At 40.6% G+C, this 11,814-nt stretch overlaps 1 protein-coding gene across 1 annotated transcript in view; it reads left to right on the top strand.

Moving 5' to 3' along the window:
* The first annotated feature begins 1,399 nt into the window (after positions 1–1,399).
* FH (fumarate hydratase) overlaps positions 1,400–11,814 on the top strand; it is a 61,664-nt gene continuing 51,249 nt past the window's right edge. Inside the window, exons 1-2 of the mRNA XM_007942716.2 lie at positions 1,400–1,525; positions 5,704–5,838. Coding sequence (XP_007940907.1) covers positions 1,400–1,525; positions 5,704–5,838 — 261 coding nt within the window. The remainder of the gene's footprint in view (positions 1,526–5,703; positions 5,839–11,814) is intronic.

The raw sequence follows: 11,814 nt of genomic DNA, 5'->3' as shown, positions 1-11,814 counted from the left end.
CAAGTGTTATAAAGCTCCTTGAGATCTGCTGATAAATGCCCAGAGGGACTATACTCTTCCAGCAAGCCTACTACCTAAAGGCCCTCAACTTTCTTGCTCTGTGGGTCTAGAAGCCCACTCAACTATCTCCTGCACGTCTCCTAGTTCTGTTGCCACTGTTTCTCTGCTACCGCTTCTCACCATCTAAGCAAGTGTTATAGCTATTTCTCTGCCTCCTGGGTCAAGTAGGTTTAGCACAGGGTTCTCAGATCCACAGGATGTGCTTCACTCCTGGCCTTTCTTTACTGATAGTAGTGAGACTCTCCCCCCCCACACACACACACACACAACTCTGGGATGGATCATTTTTAAGCAAAATTGAGCAATCCCTGTCAGGGTTCCCTACATTTCATTTGTATGGCCTCACCCCCACAAGGGTGCCATGCACCTTATTTACATTATTAGCAAGCTATCCAATCCTCTTAGTGGGACACAAACACCTCATATTTCTATAGTCCCACCCAGATATTTGTTGGAGTTACATAAACTATGGATAGTAGGTCCATACCAAGAAATTCACTGGGCTGCAACTTGTAACTGTGACTTTTCCCACACTATGTACTTCAAAAAGAGTTCTGAGAGTACACAAACAGAAGAGAGAGAAATTGTGAGACCTCAAATGTAAAGTGAAATAAGTAATTATCTTACCTTTGAGTAGTGGGATTATGAATATTACTATTATTTACTTTTCTATACTTTGGTGTAAGGAGCTCTGGTGGCACGGTTATTAAGTGGTTCAGCTGCTTACCAAAAGGTTGGTGGTTTGAACCCATCAGGCACTCCATTGGAGAAAGTTGAGGCAGTCTGCTTCCATAAAGATTTACAGTCTTGGAAACCCTGTGGGGGTTGCTAGGAGTCTGAATCAACTGGATGGCAGTAGGTTTGGTTTAGTTTATATGTTGCTGTGCTTTGCAAATCTTCTACATAAAAATACAATCTGGAAAGAAAAAAAATCGAATGGAAAATACACTTAAGAAGTGATCATATGATAAATAAGTAAATGAATAAGTAATTCTTTATATTTTACCAACCAAACCCCAAGCTACTCAACAATTAGTACGCTCACTCTTATCAGCTACAAATGGCAATCAAATTGGCTCAAAGTACAGCCTGAACTCAATTTCCCATAATCCCCTTCTCACTAGTTTCCCGTGAATCTGAGTGTTTAAACACCCGCCCTACAACAATATGGAAGTTAAGCCTGCTCATTCACTGTGTACTGGCTATTCACGATAGGTCTCGCCCAGTTTGAGGCTGTTGATTGGATAAGAGTGCAGGCGGTTGGCTGGACGAATTCTGAGAGCCGGCGCAGAGGCGTGGCCACAGCAACCCATCTATCTAGTCACCCTAACGCGGTACCATGTACCGGGCACTCGGTTTCCTCGCGCGCGGGGGTTGCCTCGTGAGGCCTCTAGCCTCAGTCTCGGTTCCTGGCTTCCGTGGCCCAGCCATCCTCCCATTCTCACCCCCGAACACAGCTAGAATGGTGAGTGCAGGCCTGTTGTCCCTGGCTTCCCCGCGGTGACCTTCAGCCTCCTGCTTGCTGGCCTAGGCGCCCGCCTGCTGGCGCGAGGGACTTTTCGGAAAATCCAGCCTAGCCCGGCAGTGGGCTCGGCGCCCGCGGCGGGGTAGCGGGCCTTAGGCCTGGGGCGCCTCCTTCAGCGCGAGGTAGGAGCTTCCGGCCGGTTGAATGTTTGAGGAGGAATGGCACTACTCCGCCAGGCTTCTGCCAACCCCCGCTGCTGGCGCTCCCCGAAGACCGGGCCAAGGCTGGGGTGCTTGGGGTAACCTGCCTATCTCACCCGCGCTTATAGCTACGGTTCTGCCAGTACAGAAGCCCCCAGCCAGTGTCGAGTGACAGGAGGCGGGGTAGCACCCTCCACTCTCCGGCCCGCTTAGCTGGGTCTTGCTGGCCGGACATGGGCTCGGTGTTATTCTAGTAGCCTCCTGAATTGGGCGCCACTGCTTTCAGGCCCTGCAGGTGGGCTAGGAGGGTCTTAGGAACTTTAAGCTTTTACTTTCTGTGAAATCGCCAATTCAGTTTGGTAGGCTGAGTATAGTTTTCCCATTTAACTTTTGTAAAACCCTGAAATTGGTAGTCTTGGGTCTAGTATTCTGCAGCGTGTTCGAGAAGACTGGATACAACTTAACTATTGCTGAATGAGTACTTTCCATCAAGAGAGGCTACGGAGCTTGAAGGTCCAAGTTCAGATTACGACGGGCAGAGTTGAGTAAGCCCTTGTGCTCTTTAGAATGTCACCTTCAGTAATTTGGGCTTTACAAATGATTGCTTAATGTACATGTGTATATTTGTTAGGAAAAGTTTGAGAAATTTAGGGTAATTTAGAGGAGAGATTCTACACTGTTCACTACGGTGTAGTATGTATGAGCTTTGCGATTTGATTTCAAATCGGACTGCTACTCATATCTGCAACTTTGTGATCCTATTCCCTTATATAAAATAGAAATAATTACAGGTACTTGGCGAGATTACAAATGTGAAAGTACCTTGACAGTGTTGGGGATGTAACAGTGCTCATTAAATAAATGCTTCCATCTTGGATCTTTCAAAGAGTTATGGTAGTGCAGTGGTGACTCCACGGCAGTGAGTTTGGTTTTTTGGTTTATGTTTCTAAGCAAGTAAGCAAGCGCGTGTGTGTGAGAGTCAGTCAGTCAGTCACTGCTGTCGAGTTGATTCAACTCATAGCGACCCCCTCCTTGGGTTTCCGAAGCGGTATCTATCTCTACGGAAGTAGATTGCCCAATTTCGTTCTGAGGAGTGGCTGGTGGGTTTGAACCACCAGCCTTCTGGTTAGCAGTCTTAGAGCTTAGAAACTACTTGGTGAGATGGCCATTAAATAAGCAAAGAAATCACACACAATAAGTACAAAGTGCTATAAATGAGAAAAGGTGTGCAGTGAGAATGAGACCAATTATGAAACTGCCTTCATAGTGTGGTGGAAAGGGAAGCCCCATATTTTTTTAAGTCACTTTTCTTTATTTCCTTAATGATTTTCAGGTTGGCCATTAATATTAAACATAGCCAATATTGTGATTTATATTTTAATGTAGTATCAGTAAACCATTTATTATGTATTTGATTATGTTTCAAGACTTTGTGGCCACCTTATATTTTAGGGCCAGATGGATTTTTTTTCAGAGACCAAAAAAACCAACCAAATTCACTGCCATCGACTCAGATCTGACTCATAGCGACCCCTCCTTGGGTTTCTGAGGCGGTATCATTATGGAGGTAGGTTGCTCAGTTTTCCTTCCAAGGGGTGGCTGGTGGATTTGCACAGCCAGCCTTCTAGTTAGCAGTCAATGCCTTAGGCACTACACCATAGAAAACCCAAAAACAAGTCAAATTTTGAATTTTGTGTGTTGAATTACTCTTTTTTGTGTGAGAAATTATCTGGATTTCTCCTTGAGCACTGAAATATTTTCAGCACAGACTGAATCTGCAAGACACTTTGCCTTTTCTTCAGGAAATGGGATGGCTTAGTTAATTTGCACATGCATTTTCCCGAGGATATCTTATAAGGCCTGAGACCTATATATTTTTGGCTGACTTTTCAGGTTTACACTGACATGCAAATTTTGAGACCACCTCAGGTTCACTTAATCCCTGGGGATAAGGGCTTGTAACAGTATTTGGTATTTCTGGGACTTGATTGCATTCATACTGCAGGGGACACTGCATCTTATAGATGCCAGCCTTATATATGTATATAATATATATATATAAATGTATAGCTTCCTGTGATGGATGCTTTTTCTCTTATTTTGCAGGAGCAATATTACATGGCAATATAAATGCCAGAATATGATTATTATTAGCTTCTTTTCCTTACTGGCCTAAGGCAGTCCTCTGCATACCTTTAGCCATAGGAAAACAAATGTACTTACTGGTGATATTCCTATATTTCTGCTCAGATATGATCATGCTTTTCTTTTCATGCAATCGAAAATGCTTTCTAACTTGTAAAGGGTTTCCTAAATCTTCGTAGGCCCAGGAATAAACTACCAATTAAACTTTTCTCTGTAGAGGACTATTTACAAAAACAAAATTACTTGATTAGAGTTTAAAAATACGTATCTTTGAGTCATTTGCTGTGTTTAATTCATAATTAATGCAAAATGAGCATATTAAAATTCTATGTGTCTTTTCTGAAGTCTTCCCATTTCTAAAGTGTCATGTAAATTCCAAATTTCTAGTGTTTTGGGTATTTGTGAGATTTTTGTTTTATTACTATTTTCAGTTTGGTTTTGGGTACGTCAAGTGTGAAATGCTTTTTTTACCTTGTGTGTCACCTTGGCTTGGCCTAGTTAAGTGGCTGGGCAGCTGAATATAGTATTACCCATGATGAGACTGGTAATCAACTCCATGGTGGAATCTACTGTGAGCAGCTGAGTAGCTGCCTTATGCATGTGGCCTGCCTCCTGTATGTAAGGAGAAGCCTTGGGGAACGGTCTCCAGCTTATGGCACGCTTAAACCCTGCATGTAGCCATGTTGTTGTTCATCAGCTTGCCATGTTCTACCGACCTTGGGACTTTCAATGAACTTGAATTAATGGCCTGCCGTGTGGTTTGGTAACATCAGGACTGTGCCATTTTGTCAACCTTGGGCTTGTTAGCCTCAGCAGCCAGTAGCTGCCTAAGTGAGGAGATGCCTATATCTTCATTGGCCCGGGAGCAAGAGGCAGAGCTGAAGCCTAAGGTTGAGGGCCTTTCACCCAGCCCCTAGAGCCTGGCACTTTGAACTCGGACTTTAAGCCTCCAAACTGTAAGAGAATGAACTCCTGTTTGTTCAGCCGTCTCATTTGTGGTATATTCTTGTCAGAGTGGCAGAGACGTAACCGTAACAGACAGTTACTATTTTTTTTAGTAATATAAGTTAACACACTTCATAGAATCCTAAATTAGCCCTCAAAGGGACTTTGGGTCCATGGGTTCTTATTATGGATGAAGGATTGAGTTAAGATTTTAGTAAACCACTGAAAATTATATGCAAAATTTTAGATGTAATTATATTCATTTTCCTCAGTCCTTAAATGGTTGTATCATCTTGAAAAGGTTAAGAACTAGTCCATCTCTCTTGTTCTATTTACTTTAATTTATAGATGAGAAAAGATGACTTGCCAAAGTTGATAAAACTACTAAGTGGTGGCCTCTCTGACTTCAAAACCTGGACTGTTTGTATGACACTATGCCATGTCTCATGCCCAGTATTCATAGACCACAGTTAAGCGTTCTTTAAAGACATAATTATTTTAGACTATTTTTTAAAGTTCCCAGTAAAATAAACATTAATGTAGGTATTTTGACTTGTCTAAAACTTGACCAATAATAAACATAAAAATTAGAAAAATCTTTTGTTTAGTGTATGAATTCTACAGTAAGTCTTAAAATTGATAAATTTGTGTGAGAAGAATTTTATAAGAAAAGAATTATAGGAGGAGGGAATAGAATGAGAATCCAAATGAAATTTTGGCTTCTTTTGTCTCTGTGCTACTTATTTTCATTAAGATTTTAGAGATTCTGGGAAGGATTTTACAATTTGTAAAACTGTGAATTCTTCCTCCTTATAACTGGTATGATATTCTTTCTTTTGGTACTTCGTGTCTTTTCAAATCGTAACAGTATCTTGTCCTTGTTTTTAGGCGAGCCAGAATTCCTTTCGTATAGAATATGACACTTTTGGTGAACTCAAGGTCCCAAATGATAAGTATTATGGTGCCCAGACAGTGAGATCTACAATGAACTTTAAGATCGGTGGCGTGACAGAACGCATGCCAGTAAGTGACTTTTTTGGAGATATTGGATTATATTCTATGAGCTAGGCTTTATTCAGATAAGTCATTTTACCTTATAAATAAATATTGGTACAGAATTAAAATATAAAGTAATTGGCTTCGTGAGTATAAGATGTTTCCTTCTCAGTAAAATTTCAAAGTTAGAACTTTTTGAAGTTTGTTGATGTTTAAGGCTGTGGTTTTGGACATTTTATATTTTTATTTGATAGAACTAAATGATTTATCTTTTTATTCTTGTTAGCATTTTAGATTCTTGGTAGAATTTTATAATTTGTGTACATTATTTCAATGCTCAAATTCAAGTTTTCTTTAATATTACACTTTCTAACTTGTTTTCAGTTTCCAGAAAAGAATACACAATATATCAGGTATTATTCTTCGTCATGCCAGATATATAGTAGGTGATTTATAAGTATTTATTCCTGTAACGTGAATGATTTAATGGTTAGAAAACAATACTATATTTTGTTAAATCTGAGATGCTGTCATTCAGAAAACACCCAAATATGTACCACTAAGAAATAAAAGCTGTGAATTAAAGTTCTAACGTGTCATAGACTACAACATGCATCTTCATTTCAGAGATGTTGAAGCATGAAAAAAATTGATTAAATATGTTACATATCCTACTGGTGCCTAACCATGGTATGAAAAATAGTCAGTACAGGAATGCAAGACATTCAATAGTTTCTACATGTATACTTCAGTGACATTGGTTACATTATTCACGTTGTGTCACCATTTTTGCTTTCTTTACCCATATTATTTGGCCAATATTTACTTAGATGTACTCACTGCCATTGAGTTGATTCTAACTCATAGCGACCCCCTTTGGGTTTCTGAGGCAGTAAACCTATACAGAAGTAGATTGCCCAGTCTTCCTTCCACGGAGGGCTGGTGCATTTGAACTGCCAACCTTCTGGTTACCAGTCATATGCCTTAGGCACTACGCCACCAGAGGTCCTTGATGTACTGAACCCTGAACTTGTCATCTGTGGTTTACAGTTAGTTATCAGTTTGATCTCATATATATAATTCTTTGCAAGAGCACAATGCTCAAGGTGAACATTGATTTAGCTAAACTGTTTGGTTTAAAGATGACTTCATGGGATAGTTTCAGTTTATGGTTCAAAGAGTTTTTTAGGGCAATAGATATAGGAATTTCTTCAGTTTCAATGGGTCTAGTAAGTCTGGATTCGATAAGAATTTGAAATTCTGTTCCACAATCCCAACCCCCCCCCTTCTCATCAGTATTCATCATTCCTTGATTGAAACGATGAATAGTGGTACCATCCAGTTCTTCTGATCTCTTTGGTAAAGGAAGCAGTCTTACATATAGGCAGTTAGATTTATAGTCCAGTTCCTTCTCTAGGATTCCTGTCTCCTGCTGCTGCTGCTGCACCAGGCAATTAGAGACCAATTGTTAATACTTGTATTGTTACTCAGAAGCTTTTAAGACCCCAGGTGCTCACCTAATTATGGGTTGAGTAGAAACTGAAAACTATGTTGGGCCAATGGGACAGTCTCACAAAGCTATGCCCTTATGCTTTTGAACCAAGAGAACTAACCTCATGAATTGTTTGATTGTACCTAAGTAGAGTGTTTACTTGTGTTTTATTGACTATGCAAAGGCATTTGATTGTGTGGATCATGACAAATTATGGATAACATTGAGAAGAATGGGAATTCCTGAGCACTTGATTGTACTCATGAGGAATCTGTACCTTGACCAGGAGGAGGCTGTCGTTCAAACAGAACAAGGGGACACTACATGGTTTAAAATCAAGAAGGGAGTGCGTCAGCGTTGTATTCTTTCTCCACACTTATTCAATCTATATGCTGAGCAAATAATCCGAGAAGCTGGACTATATGAAGAAAAACGTGGTATCAGGATTGGAGGAAGAATCATTAACAACCTGAGATATGCAGATGGTACAACTTTGCTTGCTGAAAGTGAGGATGACTTAAGGTACCTACTGATGAAGGTTGAAGAATACAGTCTGCAGTATGGATTACGTCTCAATATAAAGAAACAAAAATCCTCACAACTGGACCAATGAGCAGCATCACAATAAATGGAGAGAAGATTGAGGTTGTCAGAGAATTCACGTTGCTTGGTTCTATGATTGATGCCAACGGAAGCAGCAGTCAGGACATTAGACGACGTGTAGCATTGGGAAAGTCAACTGCGAAGGAACTGTATTAAGTGCTGAGGAGCAAGGATATCTCCTTGAGGACTGAGGTGTGCCTGACACAAGCCATATTTCCAGTCGCCTCGTATGCATGTGAGAGCTGGACAATGAATAAGGAAGACTGAAGAAGAGTTGATGCTTTTGAGTTGTGGTGCTGGCGAAGAATGCTGAAAGTACCATGGACTGCTAAAAGAACTAACAGATCTGTCCTGGAGGAAGTGCACCCAGAATGCTCCTTGGAAGCAAGAATGGCCAGACTTCATCTCACCTATTTTGGTCATGTTGTAAGAAGGGACCATTCCCTGGAGAAGGATGTCATGCTTGGTAGGGTGGAGGGTCGATGAAAGCGGGGGAGGCCTTCAACGAGATGGATTGATATGGTGGCTGCGATGATGGGCTCAAGTATAGCAGGGATTGTGGGGCTGGTGCGGGATCGGGCAGTGTTTCGTTCTGTGCATGGGGTCACTATGAGTTGGAAACGACTTGACGGCACTTAACAACAACAACAACCACCTAAGTAGTAGCACCAACCGCAGCCTTTTTTTTTTTTTTTTTTTGGTGGGAGGTGGTACTGTTGTTGTAACATTATATACTGGTTTTCCCCACTATCCTGAAGTGGCGATTCCTATGAAAGCTTTGATAAGGCTAAATCAAAGATAAAACAAAGAAGCAATTATCATTAACTTATATGGGAAAAATTTTGGGGTTCCTGGACCCAAAAAATAACTTACCAAATCATACCAAATAACACATAAAACCTTAAAATAACACTAACATATAATGTTCACAGACAGAATTCAAAGCTAAGGAAGCTTGATGCTAAGATACTGAATGTAGTTCCTGGGGAAAGGGAAGGAGCTTGTCCACACCCTCTCACTGCTCGGTTTGTGTGCTGCCTCTTTAATGGCTCACTACAAAATAAACAATGAACACTAGTTGTGCTTTTCACCTTTTTCCATAAAAGTAAAAATCCTCTTCAGATTTCTTTCAGTTTGCAAAAACAGGTACTAATGGAAGTCTTTTATGAAAGCAAAGTGGTGTAAAATGAATTTTCAGAGACTGGAGCATACCTGTATGATACGACATTTGCCGTTTTACCCATTTTCTGGTATATAGCTTATTTGATATCAATTACATTGGTTAGTTGTATAACCATTACCCTTAACTTATGCCAGTTTTCCTATTACTGTAGACGTAAACTCACTCGTCACCCAACTAACCACTAATAATCATTGGTCTCTATATATTTACCTGTTCTTGTAACTTCATATAAGTTAGGTCATACAGGATTTGCCCTTTTGTGGTTGACTTATTTCAAACAGCATAATGTCTTTGAAGTTCATCCATGTTGTGGCATATACCAGGATTGTAATTCTCCCTATGGCTAAGTAGTATTCCATTATATGTATGTATCTGCAGTGCAGTGAATTACTTGTTAAGGCTTTTGTAGCCTAGTCTTTGTAACTCCTACCAGATTACTGGGTAGGACCATGCAAATAAAGTGTATAGAACTCTGATGTTGGGATTGGTTAGTTTTGTCACTCTGCCAGGCTTAAAGTGAGCCCTCCTAGAGGTAGAGAAGGAACTCTCATGGTTTAGTGCCTAAGGCATTTGACTGCTAATCAGAAGGCTGGTGGTTCAAACCCACCAGCCACTCCTCAGAAGGAAGACTGGGCAATCTACTTCCATGGAGATACTGCCTTGGAAACCCAAGGAGAGGTTGCCATGAGTTGGAATCAACTCAGTGGCAGACAGTTTGGTTTTTGATTTGGTTTAGAGACAGAGAAGGGATTTCACTGCCATCAAAAGAGACAAGCTGGAGGTGAAGTGGAACGCATCCTTGGACCCAAGATCCCTGCACTGGACCTCCTTGACTGAGAGGCACCCTGGCAGAGAGATGCCCCGGTGGAGAGACAGTGGCAGTGGAACCAAGAGGCACGAGACAGAGTGACAGGCTTACCTGGCTCACAGAGGCAGAGGCCAGGATGAGAGGCCAAGGACCAGAGAGAAGTGTCTGAGGGCGCAGCAGAGGGGAGACTGTCCTGATTTAAGAATTGTGTCCTGAGCATGTTCTTCTTACTTCCCTAATAAACCCCGTAATTGTGAATACTATCTGTGAGTTTTATGTGACCATTGCAACAAATTATCGAACCCAGCAGAGAAGTAGTGAGTATCATGGGAGGGACAGTTGGTGTCAAAGTTGGTAAAAGTGCTGGAGGGTGATGGTATATCTGGCCTCATAGGAATAAACCTTGGGCTGCTGATGGTGATTCTGTCTTCCTCTTGGGAAGTTAGAGAAACTCAGTAGATGCTGACTCCATGTTCTTTTAGCAGTACCACATTTTGTTTATCCATTCATTTGTTGATGGGCACTTAGGTTGCTTGTTCTTGTTGGCTTTTAGGTTCCTAGGGTATATACCTAGGAATGGAAATGCTGAGTCATGGTAATTCTACTATTAAAAATTTTGAGGAATCACCATACTATTTTCCACAACAGTTATACCCTTTTACATTTCCTACCAGCAATGGATAAGGGTTCCAATCTCTGCAGATCCTTATCAACATTTGTTGGTTTCTAGGTTTTTTTTTTTTTTTTTTAATCATTTCTATTTGTAGGTATCTCATAGTTTTGATTTGTGTCTCTCTAATGGCTGATGCTGATGAGCATCTTTTCATGTGTTTGTCGGATGCTTGACTATCCTCTTGGGTGAAATGTCTATTCATGCTCTTTGCACATTTGTTAATTGAGTTGTCTTTTTGTTAAATTGTAGAAGTTTCATATATGTATATGTATATATATATATTTGTTGTTGTTGTTAAGTGCTTTCAAGTCAGCCCTGACTCATAGCGACCCCTCCTTGGGTTTCCGAGGCAGTATCACTACAGAAGTAGATTGCCCCATCTTCCTTCTGAGGAGCTGCTGGTGAGTTTGAACCACCAGCCTTCTGGTTAGTAGTCAAGTGCCTTAGGCACTATGCCACCAGAGAGAGTTCCTCTCTCTCTCTCTCTCTCTCTCTCTCTCTCTATATATATATATACACACACACACATACACATATATATATATATATATATATGTATATAGGATACTAGAGAATTATTGGATATATGGTGTCTGAAAATGTTTTCTCAGTATGTAGATTATCTCTTCACTCATTTGGTAAAGTCCTTTGCTGGACATCAGTATTTAACTTTCGTGAGGTCTCAATTAATCTGTTTTGTCTTCTACAGGTCATGCATTTGTTGTTGTATTTGATAATCTATCATTTAAAAAGAAACTGGGTCCCATAGCTTTGCCCCTCTATTTTCTTCCAGAACTTTATGGCTTTTGATTTAACATTTATGTCCTCGATCCATTTTGAATTAATTTTTATGCGTGGGGTGAGGTTTGGATCTCGTTTCATTTGTCTGCATGTGCATTTACCACTACCATTTGTTGAGACTGTTCCTTTCCCATGAATAGACTTAGCACCCTTATCAAAACTCAGTTAACCATGTTGTTGTTGTTGTTGTTGTTGTTGTTAAGTGCCGTCAAGTCGTTTCCGACTCATAGCGACCCCATGCACAGCAGAACGAAACACTGCCTGATCCATATGTTATCCATAATTTGTCATGATCCACACAATCAAATGCCTTTGCATAGTAGTCACTAAAACACAACTAAACATCTTTTTGGTATTCTTTGCCTTGAGCCAAGATCCATCTGACAACAGCTATGATATCCCTTGTTCCACGTCCTCTTTTGAATCCGGCTTGAACCTCTGGA

This window comes from Orycteropus afer, unplaced genomic scaffold, assembly GCF_000298275.1.
Source record: "Orycteropus afer afer isolate SDZICR_OR568_19922 unplaced genomic scaffold, OryAfe1.0 scaffold00096, whole genome shotgun sequence".
NCBI lineage: Eukaryota > Metazoa > Chordata > Mammalia > Tubulidentata > Orycteropodidae > Orycteropus > Orycteropus afer.
The sequence above is the reverse complement of the archived record's forward strand: the minus strand, read 5'-3'. Positions and strand labels throughout refer to the sequence as shown.